Raw genomic sequence first — 21,765 nt, forward strand, 5'->3', positions numbered from 1 at the left:
CACAGGCGCCGTCGCATCGCCTTGTAATTCCCGCAATGCCATTGGTCTAGCGGTCGCCCAACATGACTAGCCAAGCTTTACCTCGCTGCCTCGCCAGGTCGCTCGCCACGGTCCCTGGTCTCGCTCCAACGACCCCTGCACGTTTTGGTCTCCACATGGCCCGGCGAGAGCCAAGTACGACATCGCACGGCCGCACGTGGTCGTTGCAGAGTCGTCTTGATGTCCATCATTTCGAATTTGGACCAGACTTGGGACCACTCTTGGGCCATGCTTTGCTGGCGTCTCCAATTTGTGCAGTCGTTTTGCGTAGCCAGAAACAGACACCGAGATGTTCCCTGTTAGTGCCGTCTTCCGTGCCTGGATACATGCTGTTAGCGGGAGATGCGCACCAAGTTCTTGTACTCTTTTTCCTTGCATTCAGTCTCGTAGTATTCAATTTCCTTGTATTGGTTGTCCGCTATTTTGGTCCATAACATCCACGACACTGGCTACACGCGTCCACCGACGCCCACAGCTCATGCATTGCTGCCAACAGCCATCCAGAAAAGGCTACCGAAGGCAACGATCAAAGCAGGACAACGGACAAGCAAACACGAGCATCCGATCAAGGCCGATTGTCTACTCAGCAACGGTACATACTGGGCGGACCGGGCAGACTGGGCAGTGTGGCAGTCTCCTGCACGGCAAGGCTGAGGGAAATGATGCACACCTTTTGGTCGTCTAGTAGTCAGTAGTCCGGCGCCACTGTGGATTGTCAGGAACGTGCCCAGCGCACGCAGAAGCAAACGTGCCCACGAGTCCAATGGCACGCTAGTGTGGGGGACCCGACAAGTTGCAAACTGGTGGAAACCGGGTCGAAGACTGCGAGCTTGCGAAGCTTGGGACGCTAGACGAGGTTCGGGGGAAAGCTTGGCGGCCGTCTTCGCGGCGACCGGGGACTCATCTCATCGCGCAGGGACTATATAGGGCGAGCGATCCATGTGTCTGTCGCTGTTCGGTTCTTGTTTCTGCTCTTTAACGGATCTGCAGCATCCCTTCGTCACTCGTTTGTCATTCATTCTTTTCTTCTTCCTTCTCTTCATCTTCTTCTTTTCGTCATTCGCCATTCCTCTTCCCCTTATTGCTGCAATCCACCACACCACCATGCGTCTGTCCGCCCTCCTCCTCCTGGCGGGCCACGCCGCGGCCAGCTCCATCATGCCCAACTCGTCCGTCACCAGCCAGGTGCGCGTGGCCTACCACGGCGACGACGGCATGGTGGTCAGCTGGAACACGTTCAAGCACCTCCTCCGCCCGACGGTGCTGTACGGCCTGAGCGCCGACAAGCTGATCCACCAGGCGACGAGCCACGTGTCGGTGACGTACCCGACGTCGCTGACGTACAACAACCACGTGCTGATCGACGGGCTGCTGCCGGACACGACGTACTACTACCAGCCGCAGGACCTGCTGGCCAACGAGACGGTGTACGGCCCGTACACGTTCAAGACGGCGCGCGCGGCCGGCGACTTCACGCCGTACTCGGTGGCGTTTGTGTGCGACCTGGGCACGATGGGCCCGGGCACGATCGGGCTGACGGACACGCCCAACAAGAAGACGGACGCCAACGAGGTGCTGGCGCCGGGCGAGAAGACGACGGTGGACTCGCTCGTCGAGGAGATCGACACGTACGACTTTGTGGTGCACCCGGGCGACATTGCGTACGCCGACTACTGGCTCAAGGAGCAGCTGGCGGGCTACATTGACGGCACCATCGCCGAGGGCCCGCAGCTGTACGAGACGATCCTCAACCAGTTCTACGACGAGATGGAGGCCATCAGCGCGTACCGGCCGTACATGATTGGCGTCGGCAACCACGAGGCCAACTGCGACAACGGCGGCTCCGGCAGCTACGACAACAGCATCTGCGTCGCCGGCCAGACCAACTTCACGGGCGTGCGCAACCACTTCCGCATGCCCGCGGACACGTCGGGCGGCGTCGGCAGCTTCTGGTACTCGTTCGACTACGGCATGGTGCACTACGTCTACTTCAACACCGAGACCGACCTGGGCAACGGCCTGCTCAACGACGAGCAGGCGCCGCTGGCGGGCGGGCCCTTTGGCAGCTACCCCAACGAGCAGGTCGACTGGCTCGCCAAGGACCTGGCCGCCGTCGACCGCTGCGCCACGCCCTGGGTCGTCGCGCTCGGCCACCGCCCGTGGTTCTCGTCGGGCGACAACTGCGCCAACTGCTCGACGGCCTTTGCCGCGCTGTTTGAGGAGCACAGCGTCGACCTCGTGCTGCAGGGCCACTTCCACGTCTACCAGCGCAACGTGCCCGTCTTCACCAACGGCACCGTCGACCCCAACGGCTACGCGAACCCGTCGGCGCCCTGGTACCTGATCAACGGCATCGCCGGCCACTGGGGCGGCATGGACTCGTTTACGTACCCGCTCGCGCCCTACCAGGCCTTTGGCCTCGACGACGCCGAGGCCACCTACGGCTGGTCGCGCCTGCACTTCTTCAACAAGACGCACATGCAGCACGAGTTTGTCGCCAGCAACAACAACAGCGTGCTCGACTCGACCGTCCTGTACAAGGAGCACGTCTGCTTGTCGCCGCCGTCATCGTCGTCGTCGGCGTTGGCGTCGGCGTCGGCGTCGGCTTCGGTGTCTGCCTCGGCTTCTGCCTCGGCTTCGGTGTCCGGTTCTGCCTCGGCCGCGCCGTCGTCCATTGCCGACTGCGAGACGACGTCGGTGTCGGGCTCGGGCGCTGGCTCGGCTTCGGCCACCGTCTCTGGCACCGCCTCTGGCACCGCCACCGCCTCCGCCACCTCTTCCTTCACCACCTCCACCATCCTGTCCACCACCACGTACACCGTCACCTCGTGCGCGCCCACCGTCACCAACTGCCCCGTCGGCCACGTCACCACCGAGGTCGTGACCCTGCTCACCACCTGGTGCCCGGAGACGGCGACCGAGACGACGAAGACGTCGCCCGCCGGCAAGCCTACGGGCTCGGCCGTGCCCTCGGGCGGCTACACCAACTCGACCGGCGGCCACGGTTCTGGCTCGGGCTCTGGTTCTGGCTCTGGCTCTGGCTCTGGCTCTGGCTCTGGCTCTGGCTCTGGTTCCGGCTCTGGTTCCGGCTCTGGTTCCGGCTCAGGGAGCACTTCCAGCGCCAGCACCAGCGCCACGGCCGTCGTCACCGCCGGCTCGGCCAACGTTGTCGTCAGTGCCGCCAGTGTCCTGCTGGCTGTCATGGTCGGCGCTGTGGCTCTTCTGTAAAGGGCGGGTAGTCACAAATTTGTAATACTTTTTTTTCTTTCAGAATGGAAGCTAGGAGGATATGTGATGTATATGTCTAGTGTCTTTGTGTAGGAATAAATGAGAGTTGTATCTGCTTGTCATACCGCCCACCGTATCTGTCTTTTCATGTTGCGCAGCATACTGCTGCGCCGGAATGTTTTTTCCTTGCTACGCCACACCTGTTTGTCCGTCTAGCCAACAACCCCCCCCCCCCCTCCCCACTAATGGGCAAACCGAAAGTCCAGCCGCTTGTTGCCCTCGTCCGTGGTCGTCGCCAGGTAGTGCAGCCGCTGTTCCTCCGTCATGCCGTTCCACACGCGATCGCGGTACTGGTTGCGCTTGACGTAGTACACCTTGGCAAAGCCGTAGACGACAAAGTTGAGCGCCAATATGCCCAGCAGCACCTTGTTGCCCCGGCGGTACAGCGGCGCGTCGTCGGCGCGGTAGATTTGCGCGCTGATGATGCCCGACAGCTGCACAAACATGTTGTAGGCCGCGGCCGACACGGTGCGCGAGCGGACCGTGTTGGAGTTGCGGCTGTTCCAGGAGACCTGGATGGGGTGCGCGTAGGGCTGCGACAGAAACAGCGTCATGACGGCGTAGACGACCCACTTGTTGCTGGTGCTGGAGTACGCGACCTCGAGCCAGACGAGGAACGGCAGAACCCAGACCTGGGCGAAAAGCGACGACAAGGCGAGCTGGCCGGACCACTCGGAGAAGGCGGCCAGCAGAAACATGGTCACGACTGTGTTGTGAGCGGAGGACGATTTAAAACGGACACGGAGACGGACACAAAGACATACTAGACAATACGTTGAGGGGAATCGCGAGGAGATTGACCTGGAAGGTCGTGAACCCCAGGCCGCGAAGCGACAGCGTCAAGTAGCTGCCGGGGGGGCTGGACGGGATCTCAAAGAGCATACCGATCATATACAGGGGCCTGGACGTCAGTAGGGTGAGCCAAGACGAAGAAACGAGACAAACCCAGGGAACCTACCACAAGTCGTAGTCGCACAGGCTCTTCCACAGCAGCTTGGGCGTCACGGGCTGGCGGTTGTGCATGCCGCTCTTGGACGGGTCGTCGCGCAGAACGCGGTTCACGATGATGGTCTCTTCGCGCGGCGTAAACCAGCCGTTCTTGCCGCGGAACCAGCTGGCCGTCTGGCACGGTCCAGCAGGCATCATCAAGAAGGCCAGCAGGCCGACCAGGAGCGTGATGATGCCCTCGATCAAGAACAGCCACCGCCAGCCGGACAGGCCGTGCACGCCGCGCAGGTGGAGGATGCCGTAGGCCAGGATGTCGGCGATGATCTCGCCGCCCGTGTCCATGCCCCAGAACCAGCTGAGGCGGAGGGCCATCTCGGAGTGCTTGTAAAAGTAGGACAGGTACAGGATGACGTCGGGGATGAAGCCGCCCTGGAGAATGCCGAGGAGCGCGCGGGTGGCGAGGAACGAGGACCGGCCCTGGAGCCAGAACTGCGAGCCGGCGACGATGCTCCAGAGACACATTTGCAGGGGGATCCAGCGGTCGGGGCCCATCCACTTGGACACGAGCTGCGAGGGGATCTCGGCGCAGAGGAAGGAGATGAGGCGGACGGTGTTGCCGAGATTGTAGTCTGCGCTGTCAGCGGCAGCCAAAGGGAGGCGAGCGAGAAGACGAGCGAAGCGAGGACAAAATAAGGCGAGCGAGGTGAGACGAAAAACGAAGAGGAAAAAAGGCGAGCAAGGCAAGGACAAAATGAAGGCGAGCGAAGCGAGACCAAAAACGAAAAGGAAAAAAAGACGAGCAAGGCAAGGACCCAAACAAGGACATACCATTTGTCGTCAGCCCCAGGTCGGTCAAGAAGTTGTCCGACAGCGCCTGGCCCAGGTTCGACCGGTCGAGCTCCAGCGCGATGAACATGATGCACGCAAAGCTCATGATGCGCAGGTCGATCTTGCGCAGCAGCGCATACTCCTCGCGCCAGGTCCACCGCGCGCGCGGATCGAAGCACTTGATATTTTCCCTGGGCGCGTCAGTCACAGACGAACATGTATGGGAAAGTGGACGTGGAAAGGAAATCGCCGCAGCAAGACACACCAATTCGCCGGCGGCTGGTACTTGTCGGCCGTGTCCGGGTCGTCAAACACACTCGGCAGCGTGGCAATGTTCTCGGGGTCGTAGCCCCGGCTGGTGCGCCGCTGCCACCAGAAGCGGCGCTCGTTGGCCGGGTCGCCCAGCGGCGGGACGTCCACGGAGCCATCCGAGACGGACGTGGTCGTGACCGAGACCGTCTTCTTGTCCCAGTCAATGGGACGCGCAAAAGCAGTCGACATGGTGGGCAGGCGGCGGGTCTGTGGCTGCGTGGGTGGGCGTGGACGGCCGTGGACTGCATACAGGCTGATGTCTGCTGTTTTGCAGCATCCCGCCGTGTACTCTTCTTTTGGACCACCCGCATTATGTACTTGGCCCAGCGGATGGCCGTCCTCCCGCCCACCGTCTCTCATCGACTCGCCAGGGCTGCGGAAGCATCGATGCGGGTCGTCGGCACAGCGATAGCAGCAATGGTATCATCGGCTGGCCATATCGCAAAATCTGACAATCGCACAATCACACATGGCATCGCGGCCAAAATGGCTGACCATCACATGCATCTTCATAAAAGATCTGACCGATGTCCATGGCAACCCCACGCGCCATGGTGTATAATTGGAAATAATGGGACGTGGCGTGCCACTGGCCATCGTTGCGAAAGCGGGCGGCACGTGTCGCCGGTTTGTTGAGAGCATCGCCGGCGCACATCTTTCCTGTTGGAGGACCGCCGCCGGGCAATGGTGTCGTGTCCTGCGGGTCCGGGCCCTCATCTCGTGTGGCGTCAGCGGATGGCGTCTTTGGCGCTCGCAGAATTGCCCATATCCAACGTCATTTGGCAATTGCTACCACATAATCACAGATGACCATCCATTCAGCACCATACGCGGATGATGCAGGTTCCTTGAACAAGCAAGCAAACGCCATCGACGCAGCGCCGTTTCGGTGCCGACACCACGACACGATTGTCCTATTGTGGGTTACACGCGCCAGATGGGTGCACAAAACGCCACAGCCGAAGCCAAGACGGGAAGGACGCTTGACAGCTCGGCATGCTTTCTTCTCCTGGAGTGCTGAGTACTGGGCTGTGAGGATCGCAAAATGCTTGGCGTTCTGGACGGACGCGGAGGTGGCGCCGGACTCCAGTGCATGTGGACTATATAAATCGCTACTGCATGAATTTCGCAATACCATGGCGCCTTACCTCCACGCGACGCCCACGCGAGCTGCGTTTGTCGGTGCATCGGCCAATTGGGCACATCATTTGGCGCCTATTTCGTCATTGCGCACCCTGGTTTGACGTCGACCGTCGATACGTCGAATCGGTAACGACCATTTGATTACCTGATTGTTGTTCAGCGACCGATTCATTTCACAAATATTTTCTATTCTATACGTGATTTTTTATTTAATTACATATATATATATATATTTAAAAATTTTATTTATTTATTTATTTTTTACGTACTCGAAAAAATCCGGATTTACAATGGTCGTAAGAGAGGCTCACTTTACAGATTAAGTCGAGAAAGCGCTGTTGTGGTCGCCAATTTGTTTGGTGCGGGCCGCCGCTTCTGGCGGTCGCCGCAGTGAGCGGTTTGTCTCTTGTAAGTACTATGTACCGCCCTCTTCACTTTTACTTAGTTAACATAGCCAAAGCTACCTTAAAAGACACTATGGTGATAACTATCACGGGACGAAGCGGTCACATCACAGGCTATCGCTTAGCAGCAAGACAGGAAGAGACAGACAAACCGGAGGATTAACCATTACATATTCATTTAACTGCACACTGTTTACTTTGTATCATCAGACTGTAAATAACATCACACACTAGATCTAGCGGTGGTTTATGCCCCAGTGGGTTCCATCTAGTACAGACGTGAATAGCCAGGACTGGCAAAATAAACACGATTAACAACAACGGCCTAATACAACTAAAGTTACGGAGTAGATAGATACCGTGTTACAAGCCTCCTCATGGATACTCACAGGTATTCGAACAGCGGCTACGTGCTAGAATACTGTGTGCGGTACAGTTATATTACTGACTTAACACTGAACCAATCATCTGAATGACATTACGCTCCTGCAGGCTACTCGACCAAGATTCACTTCTTGTATCATATAATTATTCTGCGCTGTCCAAACCACTCACCGAATGCACCCCTGGTTGCCCTGGCCGGTAAATACAGGAGGGTGAGCCTTGTACCCCGGTTAATCCAGGACACATCGCTGTAATGGTTCACCCATATTCTGTGGTGGTCCGGCGGGTTGCGGCAGTGCAAACTTAGGATACTAATGACGAGGATTTGGAAGGATAGTTTGAGGCGCCTTTCGGCTAGGCCTATTCCTGTACATACCCTACTGGCTAATCCCACCACTACTTCTACCACTACCACCGCTTCCCCAACGCAGGCTGCCTGAGTAGTTTTACTTCCCCATAAGGGTTTTCTATTCAGGGTATTTGCAGCACAAGACGCTACATAGTCAGGATTGGCTCAATACAGCAAATAACCTCTATTCTGCACTGTCAATAATTTACCTGCTGTAAGGGTCCGCGTGGAGGAATCTCACGAGGGCATTACGGAGTGGATTGGTCCTGTCAGTGACTATGCTAAAGATACAAAGGGAAAAGGAGAAAAGACGGCGCGGTCCGGCAGGATATTTCACAATGACCGCGCACGTCGTGGCCCAGGTAGCTGATTCTATGAGCGCGATCATACTCGGTAAGAGGATTGGACTGAGGCGGAACTGAAGTTGGCGATGAAACCTCAGACTAGCCTCAGACGGAGCACTAAGGTACGACTAAGATCCACGACTATATACAAGGATGCTACCTAGCTTAGATAGAATCTACTTAAACAGTTGACGATTCACTCGGTTCCGCTTTCCCGAAATAAGAACCTACATGAGCCTTTATTTCTGTGCCCTCGTTGTCTGCAAGCACCCCATTGTTCTAGATACACTTTGTCCAAGTTCTTAGAACATAAAACTCCCTTAGACTTATCAGCTAGCAGAGTACCTCCTCACTTGAAAGAAGCGCTTTGTAACATCTTCGTAAAGTCTCTCTGTTGATCCGCTGATCGTTTTGTGTTGTTGTCGACATACCTCTTCCGTATTCTCGCTGTGTCGGCAGATGATCCGTCTGTCGTCCAAACCGGGGTAGTTAATTAGGATGGAGAGCGTCAAAAGACATCTTTGACATATCGTCTAACTGCGAAGTGACAGCACCTAAGCGGCTCCCGTAACGGTCTCCGGAAATTTTCATCAGGGAATCGTCAGATACGGAACCAACCAGTCGTGTCCGTGTCGAGACATGATTTATCGATAGCTGGTTAACAACGCCAAAGTTCGGAGGGGTCTCGACCACGATCTGATCGCTTTCGCCATGGGAGATGGTCAAGTTGACGAGAGGGACATGACGTAAACATTTTTCGCAGGTTTCTAACAACTTCTGTGCGTTGATTTCTTCTTGAAGGCGCGCTCTAGGCTCATCCAGTTCTATAGAATCGGGTGTTCCTGGAGTCGATCAATGACATCTGCTACCTTATTTCGCGCCTCCTTCAGCGCCTGATGCGCTTTGCGCTGCACCTCGACTGAGTTTTGCTCGGATTCGGCTGCGTTCTGAGGTACCACTTTCAGAGCAGGTTCCAGATCATGTAATAATTCAAGACGTGCTTTAGCATCTGAACAAACGCGAAGGCATAGCTTCAACGCTTCTTTTTCGTGCTGCAGGATCGTAATTGCATCCCAAGTCTTGGTGTCGCCTGGACTAGGATGCGACAGTTCGTCTTCGAGGCGTTGTAGGCGGACTTCGAGATCGTAAATTGTATCCTTGATCCTCTCATCATATTCCTGGCTGAACTGGGAGGAGCTCCTATATGTCTTTAGTAGAATTTCTCCGATGCAACCGAGATTGGGCGACTTACGTTGTTATTGTGTCAAGGGCGATGCTAATCGTCGACTTGAAGGCCACCAGAGTGTCAATGAACGCATTAATGTCGCCTCCCATAAATTCCATTTTCGCCCAGTCTCGTAAGCCCGTTTCTGGCTTGCTGTTATACTTTCGCACGGCTGTTTCAAATTCGCTGCACATCTTGTCGCACCAGCCAACGGGACCCTGGAGAAGCTGTAAAGCGTCCGAAGCATTGCCAATATTCTCCAGGTTCCTCAATATATAATGAAGTCCTGAAGTTCATGTAGCAGCTTATTCAACGTTCTGTCGCGTCCCTTGTGTTGCGTTATGGTGTCACAGAGGGAGACTGTCGTCTGGATTAACACAGATTGTTGTGAAATAATTGCCACCGGTGGCATCTTTCCATGTCTTGCAAAGATCCAATGCAACTTCATCTGCCGAGTTATATGCTTCCGTCCAACAACTCCAAATAACTCGACCAACTGTAAGATCTCCCAAAGAAGGAAACTCTTCACGTGCAAAGCGCTTTTCAATCTCGGTGTCCTCTAAGTCCTCGTACGGTCGACGCCATGCCATAATCTCGTAAATGGCCGATCCTAACGCAAATAGCTCGCGTTTTCGAACGGGCCGGTCGTCAAAGTCGCGTCCACGACACGGTAATTCATACCGCGCCTCTTCGCACACGGGTGATTTCGTAAATAAATTATCACCGTTGATAACGGAAGCTCCGAAATCGCCGATTTTCACTCGGAACTCGTCAAACAAGAAGAAGTTGCGGCAACTTAGGTCAGCATGTTGTACGCCACGTGAGTGAATGTGGGAAATGCCGCGTGTTATATCGAGGGCCATTTGGAGACGCGTTTCTATCGTTGGTGGATATTCTCGGTGGTTATCCATATATTGACGTACGTTACCCAGGCCCGCCAGCTCTAGACGTAACGCATTGACGCCCGGATGAACCTCTTCAAGCCCAAAGTATGTAAGAATCTGTGGATGCGGACGTAAATGTTCGTACACGCACGCTTCATGGGCCAACGCCTCTTCGCAAGGCCGCGGATAGGAAGCTCGAAGCTTACCATCTTCCCATACCTCGTAGCCTTTGAGTACCGTCTTGCCGTCTGTACAGGTCGCAAAGCAGCTTGCTCCCAAGCCCAAAATCGAGTACCACATTATTGTGATATATTGGCGAGCTTTGGGTGCGATTGAATAGAGACTTGTCCGTTATTCCTATCGAGAAAAACCGACGTAAAAGGCGGTGGCTCACAGCGTGCACCACAATAAGCAACACGTCATGAAATTATCTTTGAGCCTTCGTTCTAGCCTTATATCTAAGGCACCAACTTTCTGTCTAGAATAGGCAAGGGACTGCTATACCGGATTTGTGCAACTGCCTAGATTAGGTAAACCTGTACTCCGTATCTACTTCCATTTATATGGGATTTACCCTCCGTCTAGAGGTATATAGACACCGTTAAGAGAATAAGTGACTTCAGAATCAACAGCATATGCATATACAAGTAATTTGACCTCATTATGCGCACATTAACGTGACCTCAGGCGCCATACAATATTTCCTGCCTGCAAACTAACTACTCGATGGGGATTCTACGGTGGTCCCTATATAGGCCATCACCCCTCCTCTTGTAAAGGAGAGGGGTAAGGATTAGATTTTGCACATCCTACCGCCTAAGCTCGAACCCCATGCTCGTGATCCTCTCTGATTGATAACCCCCTCCCAAGATTTTCTGACAATTTTCTACTGAAAATCTATTTTGTGAAATTGTCTGTCTTCTGATATCTGGTAGGAAACGTTTAGGGGTCTGTCACACCCTTTTTATCAATCTACTAGGTGGTAAACGTAAAAATTAGCGAAGAACCCATATCTAGAGTTGCTGGCTACTATGGGGTCCATCTCAGCCACATCTCAGTGCTTTCTTATTTGAAAGCAGGACACGATTCCACATAATAGGGACTCGACATACAGTTAAAGTGAGTGGCGATAATATACTTGCGGTTATTTGGGACACAGAGGGCATTCCTCGTTTTTGGAGACTGAACCGTATATGTGGCTAGTATCTTCTTCCGCGTTTGGACAAAATAGACCTCGCATCGGATCATCGCAGTACAGAGTAATCGTTCGGAAAGTTTCAACGTGCATACTTCTCAGTATATTTCGTGTATTTGCACATCGTTGAGCTAAGGCGAGCTTGCAAGGTAGTTGTTTACTTTTGATTTTTGTGATGTTTCCTTATTGCTGTGCTTTGTTTGTTGTAGCCAGGAGGATTAACGTATCCACGACTTAGCAGGCCGAACTCTTCATTTAAAGTTGATCATGCGGCTCAATAAACGACAAGCAGGCATCTCGTGTCATTCGTTGAAACTTTAAGAAAATCCTGCGTAACTTCTTACTGTTCCTGCGTGATAAGTCTTGCACAGCGGCTGTATCGCAGATATGTTACCTTCGTTGCTGCTCTCAAGGACAATCCCGTCTTCGCTGTCGACCCCGCACCACGTGCCCACACAAATTCGTCGTTAATACATTAAAACTAAAACAAGATCAATCTTAAGCCAACAGCAAACTTTTGGAAAGGCGACGTGTTACCATTACGGCCCTCACGGGGGCCTGGAAAAGAGACCCAAGGCGGTCAGAGACGGCAGAATAAGACAAGACCGGCCAGCTGGGGATATGTTGGTGCAGCTGTGACTAGTACACCCGTAGCTGGTACAAAAGTGCTGGCACGGAATGAGCCAGTACGTGTAGAATAAGGTCCAGCACAAAAGGGTGTAGCTGAAGATAGGTGGCTTAACCAATGGGAAAAAGACCACCGCTACTGGAGGCATCTCCAGGGAGCAGGATAATAAAGCAATAGGAATCCCGGGAAGAATGACTAAGCAGACTAATTCATACGGTATGAAATAAAGGAATAGGATACGAATAAAATACGAATGAAATAGAGATGCTATTGATATGAGGAACGAAAGAATAGAATAAAACACGAATGAATTACGATACATATATATAGCACTAAGGCTTCCTCTAGTAGCCTGGAGGGAAGGCTCAGTCGCTACCGATTGTCTAAAGTACAAACCTACATAAACCTGTATTCCTGTGCCCTCATTACATACAATCACCACCCAGCTTACACGTGTTTACTTATTGTTCAGCCGTTGCACCTTCTCACTGTCTTACATTTTTAATTTTCCGAAACATCATTCTCACTGTCCCCAGTGTTTTATGTTGTACAATCTCATTTCCTTTTCTTTCTACGATTCGTCATAAATACATTACAATTTTATGCACATAAGCGGCTCGACCGCATTAATAAACCAATTCACCGTGCTGTTTTGTAGTGCTTGAAATTGATACACGGTACGTTATTCCAATACTCTTCTCTACCATCACCGTCAGCACAAGCACGCCGGTCAAATTCCTTTGTTGTCAAGAGGACTGTGCCGGCCTACCGACGTCTATTACTCCCGCCCCAGTGCCCTCTTGTACACCGACAAGGCTGCCTCCCGCGCCTCCTTGTGGTGGACGATGGGCTCGGGATAGCCAGCCTCGTGTGCCGCATCCCCTGCGCCTCGTGCATAGGGCTCGTGAATGGCCGCATTGTCCTCGATGGCCCGCAGCTCGGGCACCCACTGCCGAATGTATGCGCCCTCCGGATCGAACCGCTCGCTCTGCCGCGTCGGGTTGAAGACGCGGAAATACGGCTGCGGGTCGACGCCGACGCTCGCCGCGAAGCCCCAGCCGCCCACGTTGCTCGCCACGTCCCCGTCCACGAGGTGCCGCATGAACCACTGCTCGCCGCGGCGCCAGTCGACCAGCAGGTCCTTGGCTAGGAAGGAGGCCACCACCATGCGGCTGCGGTTGTGCATCCAGCCCTCGTGCCGCAGCTGCCGCATCGCCGCGTCGACAAACGGGTAGCCCGTGCGGCCGGCCGTCCATGCCATGAACCTGGTGTTGCTGCCGTCGTTGTCGTCCTCTGCGGCCCAGGCCACGTTCGCATAGGCCGGCTTGAACGGCTTGTGCATGGCCACGTGCGGCCAGCCCACCAAGACGTGCTTGTAAAAGTCGCGCCAGGCGACCTCGCTGACCCACACGCGGAACCCGTCGCTGCCGCCGTCGAGCGACGGCGCGCCGGCGCGGTCGCTGGCGGTCTGGACGACGGTGCGGGCGCTGATCGAGCCGGTGGCCAGGTACGGCGAGAGGGCGGACGTGGCCCGGGCGGCCGGCACGTCGCGGTCGCGCGCGTACGCGCGCAGGTGGTCGTCGCAGAAGCGCGCGAGACGCGCCGCGGCCGCCTGCTCGCCCGCCGGCCACAAGTCGCGGAAACGGGCGCGCTCGTCGTCGCTCGCCAGCGCCTGTCCCGCGGGTGCGCCGGGCACGGGACAGGCAAAGAGTGCTGTGGGTAGCGCGTCGCACACGCTGTCGAGCACCTTGGCGGGCGCGCCCACCAGGTCGACCACGTCCTCGTGGTCGTGGATGTACCGCTTCCACGCGCGGAACCACGGCGTGTACACGGCGTACGTGCGTCCGCTGCTGCCGCTGACCAGCTGGCCCGGTGGGACGACGCACGTGTCGTGGACGACGGCCACCGACCGGCCCTCGGCCGCGGCCATGCGCAGCAGACGGGCCTCGCGCCGCAGCTCGTCGGGCTCGTACTCGAGGTTGGCAAACAGGTGCCGCGCGCCCCACGCGCCCATCGTGGCGAGGATGCGCCGCGGCACCTGCCGGCGGTCGTCCACCGTCTCGATCCACAGGGGCACGTTGCGCTGCGCCAGGTCGCGCTTGAGCACGGCCAGCGTCCGCAGCACCAGGTCGACGCGCACAGCCGCCGTGCTGTGGGCCTCCCAGTCCTGCGGGCTGACCACGTAGAGGCAGATGAGGGGGGCTCTGTTGTCGCGGGCCAAGGTGGCCGCTGCATGGAGGGCGCGGTTGTCGTGCACCCGCAGATCCGACTTGAACCAATGGACGACGGGGCTCGTCCTGCTGGGGGCATCGACCCGGCGCATTTGTGCTGCGGTCTCGTCGATGGCAGCGTCCAGGGCCTGCATCGGCGTTGTCAGCTCGCCGTCGGCATACGCCTGTGCGCGCGCCGTTGACATTTCCGCCGGATAGTATTGCCGGAGAATGATGCCATGTTGCTCGCCAGCGCACGATGGGCCTGGCTGGCTCAGGGGGGCTGTCGGTGATCCGTTGGTCGTTCTTGCCGCTCTCGACGTCGTTGCCGTCTTTGCCTTTTTGGATTGTTTGCCGTTTTGGCCGATTGAGGAAGGACTGGCTCCACCACCGGGCGCCGCACGTTTGGGTCGAGGCATGTTGGGCAACGGCAGACAGGCGATGGAAGCAATGGACAAAAGCGGCCGGCGTCGAAGAAGTGCTCGAAACGAAAGTGTAATCGGCATGGACAGGGCGGCGATACTTCAACTCGGCAGAGGAGTGATCAATTGAACAAAGCAAAGCATGTTACCGGATGCGACTGCCTTTTGTTCCGTGGTAAGGTGCCTCTGCACGATCGCACCTACCCGCGCCGAGATCTCGACGTCATCTTGCGCCCGTGGCGATCGGTCGACCAACCAGGCGCTAAGTGTTAGTGGAATCGGCACTTTGCAGCGAGCTTAACGTGGGGTTAGCTTGTGGCCTGGCGCTAAACTCATTCCAGCTCCGGCAATCGAGGAGAGAATGATGGTCAACGCTTCCATTTGACTGGTACGAGAATAAAGAAGCTTTCCACAGTCGAATTACCAGAAGTACGGTGGGCCTCATGCGGTGTTTTACACACGGCTGTATCGTGGCAGATCAGGCATGTACAACTGTATAACAATAGATCAACACCATCATACCTAATCATGAGAAGCACTGACATATGCAGGTCTGAAAGAATTCACACAACGAAGACACCCATCCCAGCGTCTTGTTATTAGACACAGATCTTGTATGGAGACTGGGAGGATACGGGGAACGTATTGAAGCTGGCAAGATCGACTTCATATAACATAGAAGTGGGTTGCGTAAGTCGTCCGTGCTCGTCGCCATGTTTGTCGGCCACACCGTGCGCATCATCCCGTAGACTACAGGAGCTGTACGCCGTCAAGCCCGTTGGCGGCTGTGGCAACTGGCACCCCGGATGGTACGAGGCCGGGCTGACGGCCAACGATACAGTGCTCATAGTTATCTGCCCGAACTGGGAGGTGGAGGTGGACCTTCCGGCCATGGACGAGGCTATGAGCAAGCTTGGACCGGCCAACTGCCTGAGGCAAGTAGTCGACCCGGCCACCAATGAGCTCCTCGTCGAGTTGACGACACTCGACTACTATGCTAATGTCACGGGCAGCATACAGCGAAGGCCGCGGGCAGCATCTTGATGGCCTGGGGCCAGAACCCGAGCCTTGTCGAGTGCAGCCGCGGACATCCAGTGCAGCGAGGTGCAGGCGTTGGACGAAAACGTCGAGAGGATTGTGGCCTTCCGAGTGGCTGTCGTCATCGTCGTTGCAGCGTCTGTTGCTTTCAGATGGTGCGTCTGTCGGCAGGCTCGCAAGGTAAATGCCGTCACATCACAGCAGCACGTCGGATGAGGCGACGACGGCGGAGGCAAAGGTCTATTGGCTGAGGCTGACGAGTACAGCGTACTACTCGTCGAGAAAGTCGAGACCTTTGCGTTTCGCAGCTCGACACACTCGGACGATTCCGAGCCTAAAAGCTAAATAGAGTCGATGCTGTGCTCTGTATGACACATACGGAGGTACGGCATACACATGCCTTGCAATGCAAGCCGCTTTGCATTCTTGTCTCCTCAGACTCGTACGTTTGTAATTGTCCGCAAACGTGGCAGCCATCCCGTCGTGTCGGCCTGTCGTCTGTTTATTTCGTTAATTTGCTTGTGGCTTGCTGTGGCTGAGATGACCGCTGAAGAGTACTTCGTAGAGGCCTGTAAGACAATACGGAGCGGCATTCAGCGCGTCTTTCAAAACAAACAAAAAAATTGGCGAAATTGCTGGCACGATCAGACGACTTGGACGCAGACCACTAAAAATTCGGGAGAATGACCTAAAAACAGGAATTTTGTGGAACCACCCAGGGATTTATGGGGGTTCGTGGTGGCAGTGCAAACCAGGAAAATGGAGCAAAGTAGCTGAGCAGGTGGTAAAAAGGGGTGAACAGCGCCGGGAATCAGGGACAATAGTGGATGTTTGTTTCGTGCCAGGAGCGCCGCAGCCAATCAGTGGTCTGGAGACGCGCCGCCAAAAGGGGGTTAGCCAGGGCAGACGATCGAAAACAGTGGGTCCCGCCAATCCGGGACCACGAAAGGCTGGATCCAGGAACGGAAAACCAGAAAGTGGAAATGCAGCTACAGAGCACGAACGGAGCGTCGCAGCGGGCACAGCAGCTGTGGGAAGGCATGACAGGGACCACACAGCAGTCAACCAGTGGATTTTGCAGCTCGGAACCTCTCCTCGTATCGCTATTTTCGTCGTCTTCTCGTGCCTTTCGATCCGTTGGTCATCTCCCTTGCATTCCTGTTTCTTTCATTCACTCATTCACCTTGTTTGTTCGATCCCTTTCATCTTTTGACTCTTCCGTTTCCTCGTGTTTTTGAGGCCGACATTCTTTGAATTTTCACTTTTTATCTAGTCTCTCCTTTATCCTTTTCTTCTCCCTTTTGCACCCTCCGTCCATCACGCTCTTTTCGACAACGACGCGTCTGCCATTCCTTTGATCTATTTTCGATTCGATTCTATCACGACCGACCTTTGTCCTCTGCCGACCGCTTCCTCACAATGCGTACCTCCGGCTATCTCGTGGCCAGCGCCCTGGCGTCGGCCGTCTCGGCCCAGAACTACCTGGGCTTCAGCACCGGCTCGACCAAGATCGACGGCTCCGTCAAGGTGCAGGCCGACTACGAGGCCGAGTTCAAGGCCGCCCAGAACCTCGTCGGCGCCCCCGGCGTCTTCAACGCCGCCCGCCTCTACACCAACATCCAGGGTGGCTCGGCCACGGACCCGATCGAGGCGTTCCCGGCCGCCATCGCCACCAACACCAGCCTGCTGCTCGGCATCTGGTGCTCTGGCACGACCACCATCAAGCCCGAGCTGACGGCCCTGCAGGCCGGCCTGACCAAGTACGGCAGCAAGCTGGCCGACCTCATCATCGGTATCTCCATCGGCAGCGAGGACCTGTACCGCAACTCGGTGACGGGCGTCGAGAACAAGGCCGGCGTCGGTGCCGACCCCAGCGTGATTGTCGGCTTCATCGACGACTACCGCAAGGCGTTTGCCAACACGGCGCTCAAGAGCGTGCCCGTGGGCCACGTCGACACGTGGAACGTGTTCCCCAACGCCACCAACAAGCCCGTCATCGACGCCGTCGACTGGATCGGCCTCGACGAGTACCCGTACTACCAGACGGGCCAGGACAACACCATTGACAACGCCGCCAACCTGTTCAAGGCGGCCTTTGACGCGTCCAAGGCCGCCGTCGGCGACAAGCCGCTCTGGGTCACCGAGACCGGCTGGCCCTACACCGGCATGACCTGGGACAAGGGCGTGCCCAGCGTCGCCAACGCCAAGGCCTACTGGGACGCCGTCGGCTGCGACCTGCTCTTCAACAAGGTGCCCACCTTCTGGTACGACCTCGTCGACGACAACGCCGGCAACAACGAGAGCTTCGCCATCACCGACAACCTGTCCACCAAGGCCCGCTTCAACCTGACCTGCCCGCCCCCCTCGACCAGCTCGTCCAGCAGCGGCGCGGCCGCCTCGTCGACCCCGACCAAGAGCGGCAGCGGCAGCGGCAGTGGCAGCACCAAGACGACCGGCACGGCCGCCACCACCGCAACGGGCAGCAAGACCACGGGCTCGGGCTCGGCCTCTGCCTCGGCCTCTGGCACGACGGTTTCCAAAAACGGTGCCTCGGTCCTGAACCTGTCGATTGGCACCATTGTCGGTGTTGTTGCCTTTGCCTGCATGCTGTAAGGGGAGTCCTACGGTCGTCCTATGAGTCAACCTGATTTCCTGGGCTGGTCACGGGAAAGTCGTTTGGTTCTTCTTTTTTTGGCATATCATTGGTCTTTTTAGATACTATCTCATTTGGATCTTGTCGCATACGACTCCTTTTGGTCTTTTCCTTTCTTGTCTCTCCTTTGCTCTTGTTTTTTTCTCACCCCTGTTAGACATCACGGACAGTGCATCACACGTCATAATATCGCAGAAAGCGGCACGTCTCTGGTCCGCTTTTTTCATAACTACTTTCATATAGACGGAATGGATTTTTGTTGTTTTATTTTACTTTATTATTTTGTTATTTTTGCATACACTCCTCTGCTTGGCGCTTGTCGTACACGGCGCGGCTACAAGCCGCCCGTGATGGCCGTGGGGGTTGCATCCACTTGTCAATTTGTCTGTCTTGGGTCGGTTCTCTGCCTAAATGGGCAAACCCGACCACCAGCGCCTGCGCACGGGCAACACTGTCTGATCGTGCTCCTTTGCGCGCGGTTGCGAGCTGTCTCGCGATCGTATGTCTGCAACTTGCGGCCCGCAACGTGCATTGCATTAGTGGCCGTTGATGGCTCCTCTCAGCAGACGCATGCAAACTTGCCGTCGACCATGGCCCCCAAATTGACGACCCCCCAAGACCACACCCTTGGGCCATCCATCGCAGGTTGCCTACGCGGCGCCCAATTGGTTGGCATTGCTTGGTTTCGGTGACCAAATGCCATTCAACGGCATTTTGAGAAAACGACACCCTCACACGCAGTCCCATCTTTCGAAGTCTCCCTTTGGCGTACATCGCCAGAGCCGCCGACGAAGCCGCCTATGGTCCTGTGATGGGTATTGTTTTATATCTCTGGTCTGGTTGGTGATGTTGCATTTCTCTCTGCCCGTCTCACCCACTGTGTCACGTCTTTGGCTGTAGGCTGAGAGACGGAGGTTCAACAGGATTGAGGACTAGTCCGCGGAGCACGGAGTACACAGACACGAAATGATTACAAAGAGCGTGAGCACGACAACAACGAGCAGTACTTCGTACATGCACAGTGTACTACGTAGCGTCTTGCAAATCTGGCAGGGATGCGCAGATGCGAGGAATACGTGCATTGGGTACACTTGGTACGTCTCTCACTGCTGCATTTTCTCACGTCTCTACCTCTTTGCTGCGTCTGCTTGATGTTCTTTTTTATTTTCGTTTTATTTCTTCTTTTTATTTGGGGTCCGCCCTTTGTTTCCTGTTGCTTTCTTCGGGGTTTGGTCGTTGGGCACCCCTAACCTCCGCAAACAGCGTCCTATTCTTGTCACTCTTTGTTGTCGACATCCCTCTCGCGGGTGAGCACGTATTTCATATTTCCTGCATTTCACTGCCATTGATAAACTATTTTCCCTGCAGTCTTTCTGTATTTGCCCAAGTTGTGTTGTATTTTCATGCTCTCCACATCATGGCCTTTGCCTCCGGAGCACCGCCCTCTCTCCGCCTGCTGGTGTTCTCCAGACGCCGCGTCCTGTATGTCGCTGTCGCCTTCGTCCTGACGCTGGTCGTCTACTTTTTGGCCCTTTCGGATCGAGCGACGGGATTCTGCGCTTCGTGTCTGCCCGCCTGGCGACCGAGTCCGTCAGCGCCGTCAGCATCACCACCGGGCTCCGGATCTGCGTCGCCCGAGCCGTTGACCTTACCCGACCTCGACACGTTGCCACCACCCCCACCGGGCCGCGATGTCGGCTACTGCCGCCAGCACTTTTCCAGCGACTACCTGTCCGACTTGCGGGACCATTCGATCCAGTACTGCGAGGGTAATGAGCATGGGCCCGCGCAATCTCGTCTGACATGCTTCCATGGGCACATCCGGGACGACCACCAAGCGGACTCGTTTTGCATTGCCTCGGGCGCCTCGTGGGATGCGACCACGCAAAAGTTCCAACTGGGCTGCCCAGTGTGGCGGACACCCAACGAAAACGAGACGGCAGGCGGCCTGATTCCGTTTACGGACCTGGCGCCGTACTGGTTCAACACGGGCCCCAAGACCATTTTTAAGGAATTCGTCTCCATGACGGGGGCCGGCGCAGCGCACGCGTCCAAAGCTAGGGCGGCGGCAGACGGCAGCGGCACGCCGTCGTTTGTCCTCCTGGTCAAGCGCGAAGGGGCGGGCAACCTGTGGCACTGCCTGATGGAGATTTGGTCCATGACGATGACCATGGACGTGCTGCGGATGGCGCGACCAGACGACCGCGCCGCGCCGTTCTACGCGACGCCCATGGACGTGGACAACACGCATGTCGTGCTTCTCGACGACCACGGGCCGGGGCCGACGCTGGACCTCTGGCGCCTGTTCTCCCGCCACCCGCTGGCGACGCTCAAAGACATGACGGCCGATCCGGCCAAGGTGCCGGCGCCGCTGCTGCGTGACGGCGCGTCGCACGCGTCTTTGTCGTCGACCCACCTGGTGGTCCCCCTCCCCGGCGGCAGCAACCCGCTGTGGCACAACGACTGGGCCGTGCGCGACTGCCAGCCCGGCGACGCGCCGCTGCTGCACCTGTTTGTGCAGCGCGTCTTTGCGCACCTGGACGTGCCCCGCCTCGCGGGCCCCAAGACGGACCAGGACGGCGCCGAGCCGATTGTCGTGACCTTTATCGACCGGCGCGGCACCCGTCGCCTGCTGAACGGTGCGGCCCTGCTGGCGGCCCTGCCGGGGCGCTTCCCCGGCGACGCGGTGGTCGTCCAGTCCATCGACATGGCGACGCTGTCGCTGGCCGACCAGGTGCGGCTGGTGCAGGACACGGACGTGCTCGTGGGCGTGCACGGCGCGGGCCTGACGCACACCATGTTTATGCGGCGGGGCGCGGGCGCCGTCGTGGAGATTCAGCCGACGGGGCTCGCGTACAAGGGCTTCCGCAACCTCGCGGCGATGACGGGGCAGCACTACTTTAGTGCCGAGGCAGAGATGGTGGCGCAGGGGGATGGGGAGGACGAGCATGAGGATGGGGAGAAGGCAAAAGGAAAGGGCAGCCAGAGCACGGGTACTCGAAAGCCAAGGAAGCGTAACGATCCGCCCAAAGTATGGCAGGCCTCAAACGTCCGCATGGAAGAAGACCGGTTCCTGGCATTGATGGACGTGGCCATCAAGTCGGTCTACAACGAAGGCCTGCGCAACAAGCATGTGGTAAAGTAGGCAGCGCATGTGTGTAACGGTATTGTTACTTTTGATTTCATAGTTTATCTCAAAGCCTACTTGAAAGTCTGCTTCAAAGTCGACGACGTGGCATATCCACATCGTTCGTTTTCACGCGACCCGTGGCTTCGCGGTTGACGGGACTGCGAGGTCGTCGATTTTGTACACCACCACACCCAAGGCTCGGCCAAGCCCCTTTGCTGGATGGTGCAGAATTCCGGCTGTAGAGCTCGCTGACATTTTTGTGCCAACTGAACAGCTAGTCGACGTTGGTGTTGTCATTGTGGCCAAACATCGTAGAGCTCACTTTGAATCAGAGTGTCTGA

The 21,765-nt window shown here is 56.4% G+C and overlaps 6 protein-coding genes across 6 annotated transcripts; 4 read left to right on the plus strand and 2 right to left on the minus strand.

Annotated features, from left to right (window-relative positions):
* Positions 1 to 1,143: 1,143 nt before the first annotated feature.
* On the plus strand, positions 1,144 to 3,267 carry SPBR_04761 (uncharacterized protein; the record flags this gene model as incomplete). The annotated part of the gene is made up of 1 exon (XM_040763038.1): positions 1,144 to 3,267. The coding sequence occupies one exon, from the start codon at positions 1,144 to 1,146 to the stop codon at positions 3,265 to 3,267; it is 2,124 nt and encodes a 707-aa protein (XP_040615780.1).
* A 242-nt stretch (positions 3,268 to 3,509) lies between these two features.
* Positions 3,510 to 9,458, minus strand: SPBR_04538 (MFS transporter; the record flags this gene model as incomplete). The annotated part of the gene is made up of 10 exons (XM_040762815.1): positions 3,510 to 4,033; positions 4,092 to 4,228; positions 4,286 to 4,904; positions 5,104 to 5,294; positions 5,369 to 5,657; positions 5,911 to 6,132; positions 6,564 to 6,585; positions 8,909 to 8,986; positions 9,059 to 9,239; positions 9,292 to 9,458. The coding sequence occupies 10 exons, from the start codon at positions 9,456 to 9,458 to the stop codon at positions 3,510 to 3,512; spliced, it is 2,430 nt and encodes an 809-aa protein (XP_040615781.1).
* Positions 9,459 to 12,749: 3,291 nt separating this feature from the next.
* On the minus strand, positions 12,750 to 14,600 carry SPBR_04841 (deoxyribodipyrimidine photo-lyase; the record flags this gene model as incomplete). The annotated part of the gene is made up of 1 exon (XM_040763118.1): positions 12,750 to 14,600. One exon carries the CDS (start codon positions 14,598 to 14,600, stop codon positions 12,750 to 12,752), a length of 1,851 nt encoding a protein of 616 aa, XP_040615782.1.
* Positions 14,601 to 15,131: 531 nt separating this feature from the next.
* On the plus strand, positions 15,132 to 15,647 carry SPBR_05373 (uncharacterized protein; the record flags this gene model as incomplete). The annotated part of the gene is made up of 2 exons (XM_040763650.1): positions 15,132 to 15,154; positions 15,353 to 15,647. The coding sequence occupies 2 exons, from the start codon at positions 15,132 to 15,134 to the stop codon at positions 15,645 to 15,647; spliced, it is 318 nt and encodes a 105-aa protein (XP_040615783.1).
* Positions 15,648 to 17,060: 1,413 nt separating this feature from the next.
* SPBR_05066 (uncharacterized protein) lies at positions 17,061 to 18,254 on the plus strand (the record flags this gene model as incomplete). The annotated part of the gene is made up of 1 exon (XM_040763343.1): positions 17,061 to 18,254. One exon carries the CDS (start codon positions 17,061 to 17,063, stop codon positions 18,252 to 18,254), a length of 1,194 nt encoding a protein of 397 aa, XP_040615784.1.
* Positions 18,255 to 19,711: 1,457 nt separating this feature from the next.
* On the plus strand, positions 19,712 to 21,439 carry SPBR_04881 (uncharacterized protein; the record flags this gene model as incomplete). The annotated part of the gene is made up of 1 exon (XM_040763158.1): positions 19,712 to 21,439. The coding sequence occupies one exon, from the start codon at positions 19,712 to 19,714 to the stop codon at positions 21,437 to 21,439; it is 1,728 nt and encodes a 575-aa protein (XP_040615785.1).
* Between the last annotated feature and the right edge of the window lie 326 nt (positions 21,440 to 21,765).

The sequence above is a fragment of the Sporothrix brasiliensis genome (genome assembly GCF_000820605.1).
Source record: "Sporothrix brasiliensis 5110 chromosome Unknown Cont21, whole genome shotgun sequence".
In the NCBI taxonomy this organism is placed as follows: domain Eukaryota; kingdom Fungi; phylum Ascomycota; class Sordariomycetes; order Ophiostomatales; family Ophiostomataceae; genus Sporothrix; species Sporothrix brasiliensis.